We start from the raw sequence: 21,529 nt of genomic DNA, 5'->3' as shown, positions 1-21,529 counted from the left end.
AGGGTAAGTAAGGATGTCCCATCGTTTGATGGAAATGAAAATTATCAACCTACAGAGGACTTAATTCAAAGACACCCCAAAAATCAAAGTGATAAAATTATGCAGCAGGCTAGTCCAATTTGCTGAAATGTTATGGCAGCAACTTAAAATGGTCCTCAGTAGTTTGTATGACCCCAACGTGTTTGTACACATGCCTGACAACATCGGGGCATGCTCCTAATGAGACGACGGATGGTGTCCTGGGGGATTTCCTCCCAGATCTGGACCAGGGCATCGCTGAGCTCCTGGACAGTCTGAGGTGCAACCTGGCGGCGTCGGATGGACCAAAACATGATATCCTAGAGGTGTTCTCTTGTATTTAAATCAGGTGAGCGTGGGGACCATTCACTGGTATCATTTCCTTCATCCTCCAAGAACTGCCTGCATACTCTCACTACATGAGGCCGGGCATTGTCATGCACCTGGAGCAACCTAGGACCCACTGCACCAGTGTAGGGTCCAAGGATTTAATCCTGATACCTAATGGTAGTCAGGGTGCCATTGTCTATCCTGTAGAGGTCTGTGCGTCCTTCCATGGATATGCCTCCCCAGACCATCACTGACCCACCACCAAAACGGTCATGCTGAACCATGTGACAGGCAGCACAATGTTCTCTACGGGTTCTCCAGACCCTTTCACGTCTGTCACATGTGCTCAGGGTGAACCTGCTCTCATCTGTGAAAAGCACAGGGCGCCAGTGGTGGACCTACCAATTCTAGTGTTCAATGGCAAATGAAAATCGAGCTCTATGGTGCTGGGCAGTGAGTACAGGGCCCACTAGAGGGCCCTCAGGCCACCCTCATGAAGTCTGTTTCTGATTGGTCAGAGACATTCACACCAGTGGCCTGCTGGAGGTCATTTTGTAGGGCTCTGGCAGTGTTCATCCTGTTCCTCCTTGCACAAAGCAGCAGACACTGGTCCTGCTAATGGGTTAAGGACCTTCTACGGCCCTGTCCAGCTCTCCTAGAGTAACTGGCTGTCTCCTGGAATCTCCTCCATGCTCTTGAGACTGTGCTGGGAGACATAGCAAACCTTCTGGCAATGGCACGTATTGATGTGCCATCCTGGAGGAGTTGGACTGCCTTTGCAATCTCTGGAGGATCCAGGTATCGCCTCATGCTACCAGTAGTGACACTGACCCTAGCCAAATGCAAGACTAGTGAAAACAGTCAGAAAAGATGAGTAGGGAAAAATGTCAGTGGCTTCCACCTGTAAAACCATTCCTGTTTTGGGGGTCATCTCATTGTTGCCCATCTAGTGCACCTGTTGTTGAATTAGTTTCAGCTGCTTTGGTGTTAATGAAATGAACAACCCCCTCTGCTACGTAACAGAACAGATCAATATCCCAGGAGTTTAATTGACTTGATGCTATACTCTGATTAAAAAGTGTTTCTTCACTTTTTCTGAAGGGTGTGTGTGTTTGTGTGTACTCCTTTTTTTTTTTCTTTTTAATATAAAAATCTGTTAAGATGTGATAAATTATTGAGTGGCAGGAATGTTCAAAATCAAGTGTGTATATATGCGTGATTTGCATTTCCAGGTAGGGGGCGTGCGCGTGCTTCTACCCACACCGCTATTTTCTCCACGGCATATCACCGTGTCCCGTCCACCGATTCTTGGCCAGGCACTTGGTGATCGTGGCCGAGCGGACAGGGGAGACATCTGTGTGTAAACACAGATGTCTCCCCTGTCAGCACGAGTATGCTGCTTTGTATTGCTTTGCACAGCAGAGCAATACAAGCAGCATGTTTACACACACATGTTTACACGCATGTAAAACATACCCAGCACACTGTTTAACCCTTTGATCACCCCAGATGTTAAATATATCTATCCCAAAGTCGATATAAAGTGCAATAGTGGTAGAAAAAAAAAATCGTACATAAAGTGAGTCTCATGCACCATTCAATTTTCGTGCAATCTCCTATTACAATTAAATCGATTTTCAGATAGTGCAAGGAAGCTCCAGTTTCCACACGATACACACCAGAGTGTCCTTCACCCCACCTTATGGGTATCAGCTCTCCTTAATTTTTGGACCCCCACTGATAAAAGGAGGCCAACCGCAGTTTATGTACAAACATAACTCCTCTCTGATGGTGCAGATTGTTCTCACAGTTTTTATTGAAAATGGTAAAAACAACGCTCACATTTGAGTAGATAAAACATGGCATGTCACATCCATATTCCAATATGGCATCCGGACTCCGCTCACCATGATGGCCTCACCGCTAGCCTCACACATTGCGTCGTCAAGGCTTTCTGAAAGGCTGCCTGAGGATATCAAAGCACTCTTCTCTCTGCACAGCAGCTTCCACATGTTCCACATTTTGTCATGTTACTGCCAAAAACATAAATGTATTTTATTGGGATTTTATGTGATAGACCAACACAAAGTGGCACATATCTGTGAAGTGGAAGAAAAATGATAATTTGGTTTTCAATTTTTTTTACAATTAATATATCAGAAAAGTGTGGCGTGCATTTGTATTCAGCACACTTTAATCTGATACCCCTAACTAAAATCTAGTGGAACCAATTGCCTTCAGAAGTTACCTAATAGGTAAATAGTCCACCTGTGTAATTTAATCTCGGTATAAATGCAGCTGTTATGTGAAACCCTCAGAGGTTTGTTAGAGAACAAACAGCATCATAAAGGCCAAGGAACACACCAGACAGGTCAGGGATAAAGTTGTGGAAAAGTTTAAAGCAGGGTTAGGTTATAAAAAAAATATCCCAAGCTTTGAACATCTCTTTGAGCGCTGTTCAATCCATCATCCGAAAATGAGAAGAGTATGACACAACTGCAAACCTACCAAGACATGGCCGTCCACCTAAACTGACCAGCTGGGCAAGGAGAGCATTCATCAGAGAAGCAGCTAAGAGGCCCATGGTAACTCTGGACAAGCTCTGGACAGCCCAGGTGGGAGAATCTGTCCACAGGACAACTATTAGTCGTGCACTCCACAAATCCGGCCTTTATGGAAGTGTGGCGAGAAGAAAGCCATTGTTGAAAGAAAGCCTTAAGTCCAGTTTACAGTTTGTGAGAAGCCATGTGGGGGACACAGCAGACATGTGGAAGAAGGAGCTCTGGTCAGGTGAGACCAAAATTTAACTTCTTGGCCTAAAAGCAAAATGCTATGTGTGGCGGAAAAGTAACCCTGCACATCACCCTGAACACACCGTAAAACTTGGTGGTGGCAGTATCATGTTGGGGATGCTTTTCATCAGCAGGGACAGGGAAGCTGGTCAGAGTTGATGGGAAGATGGATGGAGCCAAATACAGGGCAATCTTAGAAGAAAACCTGTTAGAGTCTGCAAAAGACATGAGACTGGGGTGGACATTCACCTTCCAGCAGGACAACAACTCTAAACATACAGCCAGAGCTACAATGGAATGGTTTAGGTCAAAGCATATTCATGTGTTAGAATGGCCCAGTCAAAGGCCAGACCTAAATCCAATTGAGAATCTGTGGCAAGACTTGATAATTGCTGTTCACAGATGTTCTCCATCCAGTCTGACAGATCTTGAGCTATTTTGCAAAGGGGAATGGGCAAAAATTTCACTCTCTAGATGTGCAAAGCTGGTGGAGACATCCCCAAAAAGTCTTGCAGCTGTAATTACAGGTGGTCCTACAAAGTATTGACTCAGGGCACTGAATACAAATGCCGCCACACTTTTCAGTTTATTTGTACAAAATCTTGAAAACCATTTATCATTGTTCTTCCATTTCCCAATTATGTGCCACTTCTTGTTGGTCCATCACAGAATCCTAATAAAATACATTTACGGTTTTGGTTGTAACATGACAAAATGTGGAAAATTTGAAGGGGTATGAATACTTTCTCAAGGCACTGTACATTCCCCCTGTATACCCAATTCCCTTTAGGTTCCTTCTTGGGCAGGTAGAATAAGTTAGTTGGATGATGGTCCTAGATTGTAAGCTCCAAGGAGCAGGGCCCTCCTAACCCTCTTGTATTGAACTGTATTGTTGCTGTATTGTCTCCCTTTATATTGTAAAGCGCTGAGCAAACTGTTGGCGCCATATAAATCCTGTATAATAATAATAATGCTTTAATAATAATATATAGGTAGGTCATTTAATTGCACATTGATTGTCCCTGTTAAGGAGGATCACTCTCTTGATCAGTTTTAGTGATCTTTGGACCTGAACGTGAGGGGAAAATTCTAAATTGTCATTACAACGGGAATAAAAAGATGTTTTTCAATGAAGATAACAGTCTGTGAAGTGAATCCTCCCCTCAGTTTGGGGGATTTTCTCCCCCAGAGGCATTCAGTGGGGTTTATTTATTAAAGGAGAATAAAATAGACTGGGGGGTTTATTTACTAAAGCTGGAGAGTGCAAAATCAGGCTCAGGTTTGCATAGAAACCAATCAGCTTGCAGGTTGTATCACCAAAGCTTAATTGAACTGAGGCAGATTGGTTTCTATGGATAAGTAAGACTGATTTTGCACTTTTCAGCTTTAGTAAAAAAACAACCCTGTGTACTTTGTATGTGCAGTTGCAATCATTTTCCCCAGAGCTTGGTGAATGTGGTGAAGCTCTGCTAATTTCCTTCATCCAATCATGTGCAAGCACAAATGCTGGTCTTTCCTTGCACCTGATTGGTGAAAACAGTTTTAAACCCAAAAGCAAACATTTATTATAATGCAGTTTACCAATTCTTAGATGTGATGGCTACATTATTTTTCTTTTTTATGCTTTTTTCCCTTTATTTTCACCTGGGGATCCTGCTAGTAAGTGTGTTGTTTCTCAACAGAACAAGCTACCCTGTAGTTAGAGGCTTGCGACAAACCATTTACTACTGGCAGGGGTGCTTAGAAGGATCAGCTTTAGTTTATTCGTATAAAACCTTTATCCCCAAAATGAATAAAGCTGTTTGCTGTAACTGCTTGAGTAACTTCAGTGTGAGCTTGAGTTTGGCTTCAATTTGTTAGTGTATCTAAATCTTCTAGTGCACCTAACACGTCCCTTCCCCCAGACTGACTATGCTGATGTCCATATGTTCCCCCTGTGCTCCTTAATCCAGAGTGGGGGCACTCTAATACAGGAGGTGTGTTACTAGGCAGATCACCTGGTGAAAACAGAGGGGAAAAGAAGCCTGAAAAATCCTAATGCAGCCACCACCTCTAAGGATTGGTAAGCTGCAATATATTATATTGTTGGTTTTGGGTTTAATACCGGTTGAAGCTTCAGCACACTCATGAAGTTGTGGGGAAAAGGAGAGCATAGCGCACACTCTAGTAAATGTCTCTTCTGCAATAAAACACACTGACCTGCCTGTTTGCATTCCCCTTGTGAATGTACATTGAGCTGCTCATGTGCAGCTCAGTTTATATTTTGACATACTGCCTGAGTTGTGGTGTGACTGCACTGCTGCACATGCATCATGCGTCATCCCATGCTGACTAATCCAGATAGCTGGAGACCAACACCCATAAGAAGCCAGGGAGAAGATGCCGGTGAGCGACTTGGTAACAGGTATTTTTACCTTTCTAGTTTCGCTTTAAAGGGAAATGTTCCCAATGGGACACAGACTGTGAAAAAATCTGACGGGTTTCAACCTTTCCTTACTCTACCCAAAATTTAATAAAAAGGTTTCGGTCCTGGATAAAATGTAATTTTATAGGCTCATATTATAATTTAATACCGTTACCTTTTCTTATTCTATACTTTTTAACTTACTAACCACTTCAATACCGGGCACTTTTACCCCCTTCCTGCCCAGGCCAATTTTCAGGTTTCAGTGCTCTCACACTTTGAATGACAATTGCGCGGTCATGCAACACTGTACCCAAACTAAATTTTTTTTATCATTTTCTTCACACAACTAGAGCTTTCTTTTGGTGGTATTTAATCACCACTGGGGTTTTTATTTATTGCTAAATTAACAAAAAAAGACCGAAAATTTTGAAAAAAAACCCACGTTTCTTTTCTTTGTTTCTGTTATAAAAGTTTACAAATATATAATTGTTCTTCATAAATTTAGGCCGAGATGTACTCTGCTACATGTCTTTGGTGAAAATAACCCATGTCAGTATTTATTATTTAGTCTGTAGGAAAGTTTTAGAGTTCACAAACTATGGTATAGATCTGAAAATTGATCAATCCTGAAGTACTGACAGCCAATCTAATTTCCTGAGGCGCAAAAATGTCAGAACAGTACAGATATCCCCCAAATGTCAGAACAGTACAGATATCCCCCAAATGTCAGAACAGTACAGATATTCCCCAAATGACCCCTTTTTGCAAAGTAGACAGTCCGACGTATTTCATAAGAGGCATGGCGAGTTTTTTGAAGTTGTAATTTTTTTGTCATAATTTTTCGGAAAATGAAGAAAATAAAAAAATTTCACAAATTTTTTTTTTTTTTTTACATGCTGTCACCAGAGCAGTACAGCGTCAGTATATAAGTGGTGTGGCGATGATCAGGGACACTGACGGGTGACCGTACAAAATAAATAAATCATTTTTTTTCAGTTTTTTCAATTATCTTTTATTACATTTTTTTCATATTGCACTATTACCAAAGTAGTATAATGTTACCATAGTAACATTGTACTACTTTGGGGAAGTGATCAGTATTTTTTTTTTTACACAATTTCTGATTATAGCAAAGAATTTCTTTGCTATAAGCAAGCATTTAATTGAATTACATCGATTCATTCAGGGTTTTTTTGTTGTGATTAGCTGTGATTGACCACAGCTAATCACATGACACAGATGGGCTGTGATTGGCCAAGCCTGTGCATATGATCTCTGTGACCATTCACAGCTAGAAACATGCAATGGATGGCATGAAAAGAAGCCATTCATTGTATATAACTGTCATGTGACCTGCTGTGATTGCTCACAGCAGGTCACATGGTACTGGCAACGGGGATGGTACACAGATCTGTCATCGGCCGTGTCCGAGGTACACGGCCGGTAACAGATCTCGCCACAGCGTGGCCTCTGAGGGCATGCGCAATGCGCGTTCCGGAAAGGACGTCACATGGCCATAGGCCTGGCGGCAACTGGTTAAACCAGTAAATGCTGTGTAAGCTCTGCAGTTTGTATACACAATTACTGTAATATAACAGATTACCTTGGCCAAGCAAAGCTCCCCCAGAATCCTCTAGTTTTCATGCTTTGTTGTCTGGTTCTATACATGATAGTGATTTCTCTGTTTTTTGTTTTTGCTCCTCATAGACCTCACTAGACAGCTGTTGGCAGCTCAGTCCCGATGCAGCCTTTTGGAAAGACAGCTGGAATACATGAAAAAGACGGTACAGAATGCAGAGAGTGAAAGGAAATCTGTGCTGCAGACACAGGTATCAAAGTAATAAATATCCCTGTTCCTCCTCCTTCCCTACCTGAATCCTGAATAGCATAAAGACAACTCTGATAGCTTTTACTTCTTCTTACCTCTAATTTGCAATCTTTAAATATCTTTTTGAATAGCTTTCAAAATGTGTGTTGTAAATATGGGACACTTTTTGCATGTGATTTGTTTGTTTCTCCATGCTTGGCTGGGTTTTTTCCAATTGCTTATGTTCGATCCAACTGTTCAAACACAGTATACTGATTATTCCATTTCCATCCAAAAGAACCTTCAACATACAATCAGGGGCAGACTGACCATTTGAAAACTCAGGCACTGCCCGAGGGCCCGGGGTCAGTAGGGGGCCCCATGAGATGCCCCTGGTACCATTTTCATAGGCTTTTTTGAGTTTGGGCAAGGACACAGGGGCCCCATGATCCCCTATTGCCTTGGGGCCCCATGAGTTGTCAGTCCGCCCCTGCATACAATATTTCTTAGCTTCATAATGTTAACCTACAATATGGTTGTCATTGTTCTTTCTGCAGGTGACCCTTGAAAGTGACAAAGCACTAGAGAAAATTAATTTGCAAGAGAAGCTAGATAAACTGGAACAAGAATACTTAAAACTAACTACAATACAAGTTGTATCAGAGGTAAGTCGTGTCTGAACACTGTTGGCTATGAAACCTGGAAGTAAGAAAAGTATGTTGTCCATGGCAACTTATTAGATCTTGCTAGTGGAAATATTTTAAATTGTTGCCCACATAATCTCTTTAAGGTTTAACCCCCATCATGACCAGGCCATTTTTTTCTATAAGGCATTGTGCTACTTTAACCACTTGCCCTCCAGAGGATTTACCCTCCTTCCTGGCCAGGCCATTTTTTGTGTTACGGTGCTGTGTTATTTTAACTGACAGTTGCGCAATCATGCAACGCTGAACCCAAATTAAATTTACGTTCTTTTTTTCCCATAAATAGAGCTTTCTTTCGGTGGTATTTGATCGCCTCAACGTTTTTTATTTTTTGTGCTATAAACAAAAAAAGACGGATAATTTTGAGTAAAAAACAATATTTTTGACTTTTTGCTATTAAACGTCCAATAAAAAAGTTTAAAAAATTAAATTTCATAAATTTAGGCCAAAATGTATGCTGCTACATGTCTTTGCTAAAAAAAATCCCAATATGTGTAAATTAATTGTTTTTCGTGAATGTTATAGCGTTTACAAATGGCGGTATATATACTGGAATTTTTTAATTTTTTTTTACTAGTAATGGCGGTGATCAGCGACATCTAGCGGGACTGTGACAGGCATTCTGACACTGGGGGAACTGACTTGGTGTCACTGACATCCCCAGTGACACCAATACAGTGATCAGTGCTAATGAAAAGCACTGACACTGTACTAATGGCACTGGGCAGGAAGGGATTAACATGGGGCGATCAAAGGGTTAACTGTGTGTTGTTTCACATTATGTACTGTGTGTGCTTTCAACTGTAAGCACACTGCTTTGTATGGCTCTGTTATGCAGAGCTCTGTTATTGTTTACATACAGTTTTCTCCCTCATTGGTAGTACTCGGCAATCACCAGGTGCCTGCGAGTTATCACCGGACGGGACCCGGTGATTGACAGCCAAGGCCACGAATGGTGGTCCTACCTGAAACTGCAAAATCACTTACAGTGAAGGAAATAAGTATTTGACCCCCTGCTGATTTTTAATGTTTGCCCACTCACTCAGAAATGATCAGTCTAAAAATCGAATGGTAGGTGTATTGTATCACTGAGAGACAGAATAGCAACAAAAAAATCAAAAGAAATGCATGTCTAACAAATGATGCACTGATTTGCATGGTCATGAGGGAAAAAAGTATTTAATCCCCTTCACATGACTTAGTACTTGGCGGCAAATCCCTTGTTGGCAATCACAGAGGTCAGACATTTCCTGTAGTTGGCCACCAGGTTTGCACACAGCTCTGGAGGGATTTTGGCCCACTCCTCTTGGCAGATCCTCTCCAAGTCATTAAGGTTTGGTGGCTGACATTTGGCAATTCGAACTTTCAGCTCCCTCCACAGATTTTCAATCGAATTAGGTCTGGAGACTGGCTAGGCCACTCCTGGACCTTAATGTGCTTCTTGAGCCACTCCTTTGTTGCCTTGGCCGTGTGTTTTGGGTCATTGTCATGCAGGAACACCCATCCACGACCCATTTTCAATACCATGGCTGAGGGAAAAAGGTTCTCACCCAAGAATTGACGGTACATTGCCCGTCCATCGTCCCTTTGATGCAGTGCAGTTGTCCTGTCCCCTTAGCAGAAAAACACCCCCAAAGCAGAATGTTTCCACCATCATGTTTGACAGTTGGGATGGTGTTCTTGGGGTCATAGGCAGCATTCCTCCTCCTCCAAACACGGCCAGTTGAGTTGATGCCAAAGAGCTCGATTTTGGTCTCATCTGACCACAACACTTTCAACCAGTCCTCCTCTGCATCATTCAGATGTTCAGTGCCAAACTTCAGATGGGCCTGGACATGTGCTTTCTTGAGCAGAGGGACCTTGCGGGCACTGCAGGATTTCAATCCTTGTCAGCATAGTGTGTTACCAATTGTTTTCTTGGTGACTGTGGTCCCAGCTGCCTGGAGATCATTGACAAGATCCTCACGTGTAGTTCTGGGATGATTCCTCACTGTTCTCATGATCATTGACACTTCACGACGTGAGATCTTGCATGGTGCACCAGACCTAGGGAGATTGACAGTTGTTTTGTGAGATTTTTTTGGCATCCATAGACATCAAGGACGCATATCTGCATGTACCGATATTCATTCCTCACCAAATATTTCTGAGGTTTTCAGTAGGCGCTCAGCATTTCTAGTTCATAGCACTATTATTTGGGTTGGCCACGACTTTCAGAGTTTTTACAAAAATTTTTGCTCTGGTGTTGGTGCTACTCAGAACTTGGCAGAGCCCCCATGGCAGAGACATTATAGAGAACATCCTGAGCATAAGTGAGTATAAATAGTGCAAATGTGTGGCACAAAACAATGTACCAATGGTTCTGATAAATACCAACTATAACAAACATGTAGAAAAGCCTGAGCATTTCCCCAAACCCCCACCTTGCCCTCCACCTCCCCAACCTGGTGGGAGCATATATCCCATAACATATAATCATAAAACACAGTCCTAAGGGGACAAACACTTGCTGGAGGGATGATTGGACGGTAGAGCACAAGGTGCAACTGTCAGCTTAAAGTGGGTTATAGATAATCTGGCTGGATCTGGGAACATCTGCTCAATGGTGAAAGTTCCAGTGTGGCAGGCCCCCCACATGGAGAAAAAGGAGGTTCTCCCCCTGTCTTCCAGTCTCGGATAGCTTGAGGTGGAAATAAGAAAATGGTGGAGGGGGCAAAAAATGCTGGGTTGTCAGTGGAGCAGGATATAATAATACCGGGGCCAAAATGGGAGACACAGAAAGAAGAAAGGGGGGGAGGGGAAGGACAAGGAAGATAATGGGGGGAGGCAGGTAGAAATAAAATTAAATAAATGGGGGGGGGGGGCTGTAAAAGATTCAGAAGGATGCTGGGAAGAAGGTCCGGGGAGGAAAATTTATATCCAGCTTTAAGGGGGAGAATCAGAGTCTCCTTCCGGCCCCTTGGCGTGGGGAAAAAGATATCCACAACCCCCGTGAGGTGGTGACTGGTTCAAGCAAGGCGGCTATGATGCCCATCATGTTGGTCGAGCCAGGTCAAAGCTGTCTCCGGATCTTTGAAATAATGCACCTGATCTTCGCCCACCACCCGAAGGCAGGCAGGGAAAAGCATGGCATACTTCAGGTGTTTAGTGTGAAGGTGCTGCTTGACATCCATGAAACGGGATCGTTGCTTTTCGACTTCGGACGAGTAGTTGGGAAACACCGATATTATTATGTTGCTGTAAGGGGATATTGCCTTTCTCTCTGGTCAGCCATAGGATAGCATCTCTGTCGATTAGTTGTTTCAGCCCCACGCTAGGGTTTGAAAGTGCTCTGAGTATTCATTGTACATGACCTGTGCTTTGGGAATGCCCACATTCTTTCTCCCAGAGGATGAGGGTCTATTGTCCGAGCTTCCCATTCCATCTCATCTTCTATATTTTCGGATACCACATGACCCTGCAGAAAGTACTTCAGGTTAGCTGTTCTCACTTAACTAAAATTCTCACTTGAACATTTTTTTCAACCATTAGCAACAGTAAGATAGATAGTGTAAATAAGGATCATACATTTCTGCTTCCATGTTGTCGGGCTATTTTGTAGAGAGTAATGTCTTAATTAGATACTCAATTTGTGGAATACAGGATGTACATGATTTGCAGTAGAAGTCCTGAGAGCTGGTATTCAAAGAGCAGTGTCATCTGGTACAGCTGTCCCGGTATATAGGACACTTGAGCTAGCTCAATACATTTTTCTGATTTGAGAACATCATCTTTTTATGTGTTACTTGGACATGACATTGGTCATGATAATAGTGATGTACTGGTATACACAATATGTGCAGTGTCGGGGGCATCACAAAACACTATATAGTTCTACGTTGTTTTAATAAAGAAAATAAAAATATAATGCACTTATTTTCCCCAAGAATAAAATCCGGGACATTGAACAGAAGCTAAGGGAAGAAGAACGACACCGGAAACGGATTGAAGAGAAAGCAACTCAGGTATGTTCAGCAAAACCTACAGATCTGCCAAATGATTGCAATGTTCTGTTGTGTCATGATCTTGTCATTTGACCCCTCTCTGGATTTGTGGGCTGTTGTTTTAAGAACCGCACAAAGCTCGGTGATTTGCAGTAACCCGTGGCAACCATAACATGCTTTCACCAGCCTAATGTGGGTATAAATAAGATTATAAATAGTTGGTTCTTGGTTACTGCAGTTTGCCTATATATATATATAACATTATGGAAACACCAGGTGAAAGAACAAAATCGTTACCTAATATGGTGTTGGACCACCTTTTGGCATCCAGGATGGCCTGAATTCTCCTGGGAATTGACAAATATACTGTAAGTCTTGGATGGTAGATAATGGAATCTGATACCACTCTTTATGCAAAAATTGTGCCAGTTCTCGCAGAGATGCCAGAGGCGGAAAATGAGCCCAAACCTTGAATCCCAAATTGACCATAGTGGCTCTATGATATTGAGGTCCGGCGACTGCAGCAAGACAGTAAGGTGCAAGACTTCATCTGCATGCTCATCAAACCACGATTTGACACCAGCTGTGTTAATCAGAGCTTTGTCGTCTTGGTAAATGGCACTTTCTTCGGGAAACAATGTCTGCACCATGAGGTGCACATGGTCAGCCAATATTTGTACATAGTTGCTGGCAGTGACTCTACCTCTCAAGGTGATGATGGGGCCTGCAGAATGCCAAGATTTGGCTGTCCAAACCATGATTGCACCGCCTCCATGCTTTTAGTGTTGGCAGTCCTGGTCACAAGCTTGGGACAGTGCTTGCCACACATAAACACGTCAGGTGGTTGGGAACAGTGTGAAACTCGAATCATTGGACCATATTAGTCTTCCATTGATTAACAGTCCATGATGTATGGGTGTTGCACCACTCTCTCCTTTGCAGAGCATTAATATGGGTCACTTTTGGTTTGGCAATTGCAGCTCGCCCATGAATGTTTTTCTTATGGAGTTCCCTTTGCACAGTTTTTGTGGACACTGGCTTTGGAAGACTGAGATTGAGCCCTGCAGTCACTTTTGCAGCAGTTGTTTTCTTATTTCCGGTCACAATCCTGCACAATGTCCTTTTTGTCTCTTGGTCAATTGACCATGATGACCGTGCTTATGCAGACGACGTTTTTTCCGGAAACTGTATATGCCGTCATAACCTTTGGTACTGTACCTTGCAAATAAATTGTCAACTTCAATCACACAGGCACCAGGTAAGTGGCACCAACAATTTGCCCTCATTGGTGCTCAGTAAGCTCTGACATGACTCTGTATTATTTGCAGCGCATGCAATGAATGACAAATGTGAGACTTCCCACCTGTTAATTAGGTGTCTTATCACGCAGTGGAAGCAAAAGACTGTTACATCACTTCACCTTTCAACACGAAACATGTTGGTGGTCACTTTCACACTTACAAATCATGTAGTGTTTCCATATTTTTGTCTACCCCTGTATTTCCAAACTGTCATAACCCTGTCGCACCATCGCAATCCAGCCATATGCATAAGAATCTCGGCTCTCCCAAGTCTTTCCCTTCCCATTGGCTGAGACAGCAGTGGGAGCCATTGGCTCCCGCTGCTGTTAATCACACCCATTGAGCCAATGAGAAAGAGGGTGCAGGGCCAAGTCACACCTCTGTGTGTGAATGGACACACAGAGCTGCGGCTTGCAAGTGAGTCTGCTTGGGTGCCCCCGTAGCAAGCTGCTCGCTCAAGGGGTACGTGGCAGGAGGGACAGGTCAGGGGTGCCAACAGGGGACCTGAGAAGAGGAGGATCGGGGCTGCTCTATGCAAAACCATTGCACAGAGCATGTAAGTAATAACATGTTTTTTTTTTTTTTTTTATTGCCTCTAATATCACTTTAATGTCAACAAAGCCATATTATATTGGAAGGGGACGGAGGTTTCACCATCTAGTCAGGGAAATCCACGCTGCAGTAATATTAGGAAATTAAATCAAAGAGGAGCAGAGGCAATGGAAGTCCTCTTGTCTGATTTAGGAAGGTCTTTTACGTTCAGTAGAAATGGAGCTTAACTCCAGCTGATGCGAATATAATAAAGTAAAATCTGATTTGTTGGTATTGGCTATCACACTTTTTTGATCATCATTCTTTTTGTATTGACTCATTAAAGTGGCCTATTTGTGTATTTTGCAGTTGCAGTCAAGTCTGGAAACCAACAGAATTCTTTTCAAATCTTTAACCTCCGTCACAAAAGATGCAAAGAGCGCAAAGCCCACATCTTATACTGAGCAGGTAATATACATATATCCACGCTGCAAGAGGTTGTTTTCTTTTAAACAGTAGAGAATATTTAGGAAATCCTGTACAATCTAATACTTACTATACGAGGGGAGTGACAAGTGGAACTTTGGAACCACTTTCCCTTAAATTAAGCTGATTGTACGAGGTGATAAAAGCCTCTCTCTGGGCAATGCTTATTCCAGCCGTCAAACATTAAATGCAAAATCATTTTTTAAAAAATGCCTGCAGAAGCCTTTTTATATACACTCTTAATCTTGCTGTATACACTCACTAGCATCACTTGGCTTCACACTAGCCCACATGTTGTGGGTGCGGGAATGGATGAGATTCTTGCAGCCGCAACGCGTTTCTCTTCCCAGATGCACGGATGTGTCATTCATTCTGAATGGCTCCCCCACGCACCTCCTCCTGCAGCGTGATCAAAAAGACCATGCGGTTTCTGTGCGGCTGTGTTTTGGAAAAGGTGCATGCACCTTTTCCTTGCATGAAACATGGGCACAGCAGCCCATTCAGGCCGCATGGCCTGCACTTGTGTGAACTGGGCCTTAATCACACCTACAGTTCTCTTTTTTTATTTTTCTGGTGCTCTTAATAGGTACACTTTAGAAGTGCACACAGCAACTTCTGGGTTTTCAGCATATAACAGTGTAAATGGCCATGATGTGAAGGTTAGAAAATCTGGCAAAAGTTCAGTATGTATTGATAGATCTGTTATGACTGCTAGTGGTAATAAGTGCTGTCACTTTGTCTTTTATTATAGAAGGCCAGCTCATTAAGCCATAGCAGACAGACACAACCCCACTACAGGCTAAGCCTTGGAGATGTTCCATTTGTGGCAGGCAAGGTAAGCTGTAACTCCAGAATAGGTTCCATTGTAAATTGGGGAACAAGTGTATGTGTTCTCTCTCTCTCTCTCTCTCTCTCTCTCTCTCTCTCTCTCTCTCTCTCTCTCCCTCTCTCCCTCTCTCCCTCTCTCCCTCTCTCCCTCTCTCCCTCTCTCTCTCTCTCTCTCTCTCTCTCTCTCTCTCTCTCTCTCTCTCTCTCTCTCTCTCTCCCTCTCCCTCTCCCTCTCCCTCTCCCTCTCCCTCTCCCTCTCCCTCTCCCTCTCCCTCTCCCTCTCCCTCTCCCTCTCCCTCTCCCTCTCCCTCTCCCTCTCCCTCTCCCTCTCCCTCTCCTGGTAATGTTACAGCATACAAAGCCATCCTTCCAACAACAGTTTGGGGAAGGTTATTATTTGTTCTAGCATGACTGTGAACCTGTGCACAGTGCCAAATCTATAAAGACATGTGATGATGAGATTGTTGTGGAGGAACTGGAGTGGCCTACACAAAGCCCAGACCTCAACCCTACTGAACAGCTTTGGGCTGAATTGAAATGCTGGTTGCAAGTCAGGTCTTTCATCCAACATTGGTAGAGCCAGCTCCTTATAATTGCCCAAAGTTTTGGATTGGGATGTTCCAACAATCTCCTATATACAGTAAGGGTAATGGTCAGGTAAAATTGTTATCTTGGCAGAGGATGTGTTATGCAAAGTAAAAATGTTAGCTTAGCTTAGATTTCCCCTCACTGCCTGCATCATTGACACACACAAGATGTGAGGGGTTCAATAGGGACAACAATGAAAACTTGACCACCTATTTCCAAAACGTAAAGGCTTATGTTTGTTCATTTTGTGTGTTTTTGTGTTTTTTCAGTCAACAGCTCCAAGCCATTCAGTGGGGGCCAATGTGCAACATGTTCTACATCTCATGAAACAGCACAATAAGGTCCTGTGTAATGATCGTGTGGTCAGTGACCAGCCTATAGACAGGAAAATGTACGGAGTAAGATGGAAGAACGATACAGATTCTAAAACCTATCAGGACCTTTCTGAACTTTTACACACTCTAGAAGATGAGTTTGGCCAGATGAGCTTGTGAGTTAAAGTTGATATTCATTATAGATTGGATTATAGATGTTTCTGATTAACAACTGAATCCAGGCAGACATTTAAAAAAAAAAAATGAGTTATTTATAAATTTTTGTGTGAATCCCCGGAGGCACATATAAAGACCCATCCATGGTCTCCCTGCCTCGTTAGGCATTTAAAAGAATGGTATTGTTCTATTGATACATAAAGGAATGGTGTCCACTGAAAAAAAAAAGGTAACAATATAGATGTGAAAAATATATGGATTGATACTGCGCAGTGGTGTAGGATGCTACTAACACCTACCATACTTTAACTAAAATGTGTAAAGTAAATGTAAACATAAGGGTGTAGCACTGCTCATAACATGTAAAAAATTTGAAAAAGATGCCCCCCCCCCCATGGAAGTTGATATAAGTGCTCAATGGGATGAATCTAAATTTTTTTGACATTGGAAATCCACTCCTTGCTACAAGACACCTCCCCCCTTCCTATTCTCATAACGTGTCAATTAGAGGAAATATGATAATGCGTGCTAAAATAAAATGTTGTGGAGAATCCCTCCATCCTACGGAGCACCTTCCTGTATTTAGAGATGGACCAAGTGAGTCAAGCGGGAACTACAGAAACCTCCTCAACTTATTCCACAATGAGAATGAAAGTGAAATCAAACCACGTTCCTCCTTTACAAAATGAGAAGTGAATAACTATTACCTCCCGCCTGAGTACGCGTACCTAAATATGGTACTATAGTGCACCTCCCCCAAAAGATATGTTAGTGTGCACAAATGCAAGTGATTAATAAACAATATACAATAATAATGTCCAGTTAAATTATCCGTGTGTAAAACAAATTTAGCCCAGAGGGCACATTTCTTGTGCTTCAGTGCGCTGTGAGTGATGAGAAAAAAAAAAAAAACAACTTGTGCTTCAACACGTGCTTCCCCTTTTTCATCGCACTCTCTGCAGAATAGTGAATTCCCCCAGCAGAGATTCTAACAGAAATAAAAATTTGACATGGGTTTTTAACTCTTTACCACTCCATATAACACACTTGTTCGGATTTAAACAATGAAATGTCATGCTTACCTGCTCCGTGCAGTGGTTGTGCACAGAGCAGCCCTGATCCTCTTCTTCTCGAGTCCACCGCTGGCACTCCTGGCTCCTCCCCCTTGACCAGTGCCCCCAATAGCAATCTGGTTGCTATGGGGGCACTGGTGCATGCTCGCTCTCGAGCCTGACTCTACACCTCCATAAGACAGAGCCACTGCTTGGCCCTGCCCTTTGCTCTCCTCATTGGCTCACTGGCTTTTATTGACAGCAGTGAGAGCCAATGGCTTCCTTTTATGTCTCAGCTAATGAGGAGAGGGAATCCCAGGGCAGCCGTGCCTCACAAAAGACAGGGAAAAGGTCCCTGCACCTTTCCAGAAATAGCAGCCCACACTGGGAACCACACTACAGTGTGCTTCCCAGTGCGGGTGTGATTTCCAGTGGGGGCAGGGTGTCATTAAGATTATTGATACCTGCCCGCAGGTTCCACGTTTTATGTGCACTTCTAGGTTTCTGCTGTTCATCTCAGTGTGTGTGTGCGTGTGTGTTTTTTGTCGTTGTGTGATTTTTTTCGTTGTGTTTTTTCATTGTGTGTTTTTTTTTGTTGTTTGGTCTTTTTTTTTTTTTTTTTTGCTGTGTCCATTTTTATAGTGTTGATGTGCTGCTGGTTATTTACATTAGGATTGTTTTTATTCTTTGAGTAAATGTAGCATATAAGAACCAGCTCTGTTCTAGAACACAAATGGCATTTGTTTTTACTTTTTTTTTTTTCTCCTAGCGATCATCAGGAGCTGCTGAAGCAGGTTCACAAAGCACATTCCGACCGCCTGAAAATGGATCTTGAATATGAATTGGCAGCTCTAGTGAGGAGAATGGAAGCCAAAGCTGATCAGATAACCAAAGTACGCAAACACCAAGCAAGGGTGGGTCACACACTTTGTACAGTAACCAAGTATAATCATACCTGTTCAGGATGGGCCTAAGGTCCATCGAAAACTGAAAGTTCTGTCGATCGGAAAACATACTGTTGTGCTATCAGTTGTTTTGTTATTCTAAAAGAAAAACCCAGCATGTTGGATCAGGCGCTTTCAATTGCAGCACGAAAATGTTGCAACTGGCACACTAATGATGCGAAAAACAAACGATTTGACGATCAACGTGAATTTAGTTTGGTTTTCGACTTGTCTATGGTCTGCATATGTAAATAAGCTGATTTTAAAAAACGTTTCAAGGAGAATTTTAAAGTGGCTGATTCCTTCCCTAGAGTGCATTCTGTGTATGATTCACTAGGGCAGTGATGGCGAACCCATGGCACGCGTGCCACAGCCGGCACGCCGAGCCTTATCTGTGGGCACGCCAGGAGAATCCAGCGGCGCACTGTCTTCCCGGCTGTAGTGTGCGTGACAGCCGGGTCCCAAGTGCGCATGCACAAGAAGCAGTGCTCTTTGTGAATGGTAAGGCGGTACCTGGGACACATGAAAGATCCCAGAAGCCGCCGGACCAATCACAAAGCGCAGCGCTTCTCGCGCATGCGCACTGGGCATCCGGCTGTCCGCCCACACTACAGAAGCCGGGAAGACAACGCGCGGCTGGATAAAGGAACAGGTAAGATAAAAAAAAAAACTCTGCGGAAGTAAGAGCGGGTACCTGTCAAATTCAGGTACCCGCTCCCCCTCCCTCCCCAAAGGTCAGCAGTCATCCCTGTGCTGTCCGCAGTCTCTGGTCATCCCTGTGCTGTCCGCAGTCTCTGGTCATCCCTGTGCTGTCCGCAGTCTCTGGTCATCCCTGTGCTGTCCGCAGTCTCTGGTCATCCCTGTGCTGTCCGCAGTCTCTGGTCATCCCTGTGCTGTCCGCAGTCTCTGGTCATCCCTGTGCTGTCCGCAGTCTCTGGTCATCCCTGTGCTGTCCGCAGTCTCTGGTCATCCCTGTGCTGTCCGCAGTCTCTGGTCATCCCTGTGCTGTCTGCAGTCTCTGGTCATCTCCTGTGCTGTCTGCAGTCTCTGGTCATCTCCTGTGCTGTGTCCGCAGTCTCTGGTCATCTCCTGTACTGTGTCCGCAGTCTCTGGTCATCTCCTGTACTGTCCGCAGTCTCTGGTCATCTCCTGTACTGTCCGCAGTCTCTGGTCATCTCCTGTACTGTCCGCAGTCTCTGGTCATCTCCTGTACTGTCCGCAGTCTCTGGTCATCTCCTGTACTGTCCGCAGTCTCTGGTCATCTCCTGTACTGTCCGCAGTCTCTGGTCATCTCCTGTACTGTCCGCAGTCTCTGGTCATCTCCTGTACTGTCCGCAGTCTCTGGTCATCTCCTGTACTGTCCGCAGTCTCTGGTCATCTCCTGTACTGTCCGCAGTCTCTGGTCATCTCCTGTACTGTCCGCAGTCTCTGGTCATCTCCTGTACTGTCCGCAGTCTCTGGTCATCTCCTGTACTGTCCGCAGTCTCTGGTCATCTCCTGTACTGTCCGCAGTCTCTGGTCATCTCCTGTACTGTCCGCAGTCTCTGGTCATCTCCTGTACTGTCCGCAGTCTCTGGTCATCTCCTGTACTGTGTCTGCAGTCTCTGGTCATCTCCTGTACTGTCCGCAGTCTCTGGTCATCCCTGTACTGTGTCCGCAGTCTCTGGTCATCCCTGTACTGTGTCTGCAGTCTCTGGTCATCTCCTGTACTGTCCGCAGTCTCTGGTCATCTTCTGTACTGTTCGCAGTCTCTGGTCATCTTCTGTACTGTTCGCAGTCTCTGGTCATCTCCTGTACTGTGTCTGCAGTCTCTGGTCATCCCTGTACTGTGTCTGCAGTCTCTGGTCATCCCTGTACTGTGTCTGCAGTCTCTGGTCATCCCTGTACTGTGTCTGCAGTCTCTGGTCATCCCTGTACTGTGTCTGCAGTCTCTGGTCATCCCTGTACTGTGTCTGCAGTCTCTGGTCATCCCTGTACTGTGTCTGCAGTCTCTGGTCATCTCCTGTACTGTCTGCAGTCTCTGGTCATCCCTGTACTGTCTGCAGTCTCTGGTCATCTCCTGTACTGTGTCCGCAGTCTCTGGTCATCTCCTGTACTGTGTCCGCAGTCTCTGGTCATCTCCTGTACTGTGTCCGCAGTCTCTGGTCATCTCCTGTACTGTGTCCGCAGTCTCTGGTCATTCCCTGTACTGTGTCCGCAGTCTCTGGTCATTCCCTGTACTGTGTCCGCAGTCTCTGGTCATCCCCTGTACTGTGTCCGCAGTCTCTGGTCATCCCTGTACTGTGTCCGCAGTCTCTGGTCATCTCCTGTACTGTGTCCGCAGTCTCTGGTCATCCCTGTGCTGTCCGCAGTCTCTGGTCATCCCTGTACTGTGTCTGCAGTCTCTGGTCATCCCTGTACTGTGTCCGCAGTCTCTGGTCATCCCTGTACTGTGTCTGCAGTCTCTGGTCATCCCTGTACTGTGTCCGCAGTCTCTGGTCATCCCTGTACTGTCTGCAGTCTCTGGTCATCTCCTGTACTGTGTCCGCAGTCTCTGGTCATCTCCTGTACTGTGTCCGCAGTCTCTGGTCATCTCCTGTACTGTGTCCGCAGTCTCTGGTCATCTCCTGTACTGTGTCCGCAGTCTCTGGTCATTCCCTGTACTGTGTCCGCAGTCTCTGGTCATCCCCTGTACTGTGTCCGCAGTCTCTGGTCATCCCCTGTACTGTGTCCGCAGTCTCTGGTCATCCCTGTACTGTGTCCGCAGTCTCTGGTCATCCCTGTACTGTTAATTAGTTTGCACTACTGTACGAGTTGTTTTTTCTAAACCAAAAGCTCGATATTCAGGTTTCATTGCAGTGTTGGCACTTTGAAAGAAATAAGTTGGTTTTGGGTTGCAGTTTGGGCACTCGGGCTCAAAAAGGTTCGCCATCACTGCACTAGGGCAATCTGAAATGACCGCTGAACTGAATGGCTCCTGCACTTTACTAGAGCTGTCCAACAGCACCAAAGTTGCAAAACACTGATGTGTGCTTTAAAGCCTTATGGCTCTTTCACATGGTCTGCTTTTCAGTTTTTGAGGCGGACCCAGTCAGAAGGTCCATGCATTCCTATGGACTGGCGGGTGTGACTGGACTTGTCTGTTTACACCCGCCTACCTCCAGGTCTGATCAGGCTCACTAAAACAATTTAGGAGGACTGCGTCCTTTTCTATTTGGGTGGACTGGATTGGAGGCTGCTGGCTGTAGATGAACAGCAGAGTCCATTTACTTCCAACCACCCATAGAG

The 21,529-nt window shown here is 44.3% G+C and overlaps 1 protein-coding gene across 3 annotated transcripts in view; it reads left to right on the top strand.

Moving 5' to 3' along the window:
- Positions 1–21,529, top strand: part of CEP57 (centrosomal protein 57) — a 65,478-nt gene that overhangs the window by 36,160 nt on the left and 7,789 nt on the right. For 2 of the 3 annotated variants that reach the window (XM_089687927.1, XM_089687928.1), the window contains exons 4-10: positions 7,255–7,376; positions 7,912–8,019; positions 11,985–12,062; positions 14,243–14,341; positions 15,111–15,194; positions 16,045–16,265; positions 18,088–18,232. In XM_089687927.1, the coding sequence (XP_089544053.1) occupies positions 7,255–7,376; positions 7,912–8,019; positions 11,985–12,062; positions 14,243–14,341; positions 15,111–15,194; positions 16,045–16,265; positions 18,088–18,232 (857 nt within the window). The remainder of the gene's footprint in view (positions 1–7,254; positions 7,377–7,911; positions 8,020–11,984; positions 12,063–14,242; positions 14,342–15,110; positions 15,195–16,044; positions 16,266–18,087; positions 18,233–21,529) is intronic. The other variant, XM_089687929.1, reaches the window with a different exon arrangement.

The sequence above is a fragment of the Staurois parvus genome, unplaced genomic scaffold, assembly GCF_062004578.1.
Source record: "Staurois parvus isolate SC_StPar_1 unplaced genomic scaffold, SC_StPar_1.0 ptg000440l, whole genome shotgun sequence".
Lineage (NCBI taxonomy): Eukaryota > Metazoa > Chordata > Amphibia > Anura > Ranidae > Staurois > Staurois parvus.
Note: the sequence above shows the minus strand (reverse complement) of the source record. Positions and strands in the feature narration are given on the sequence as shown.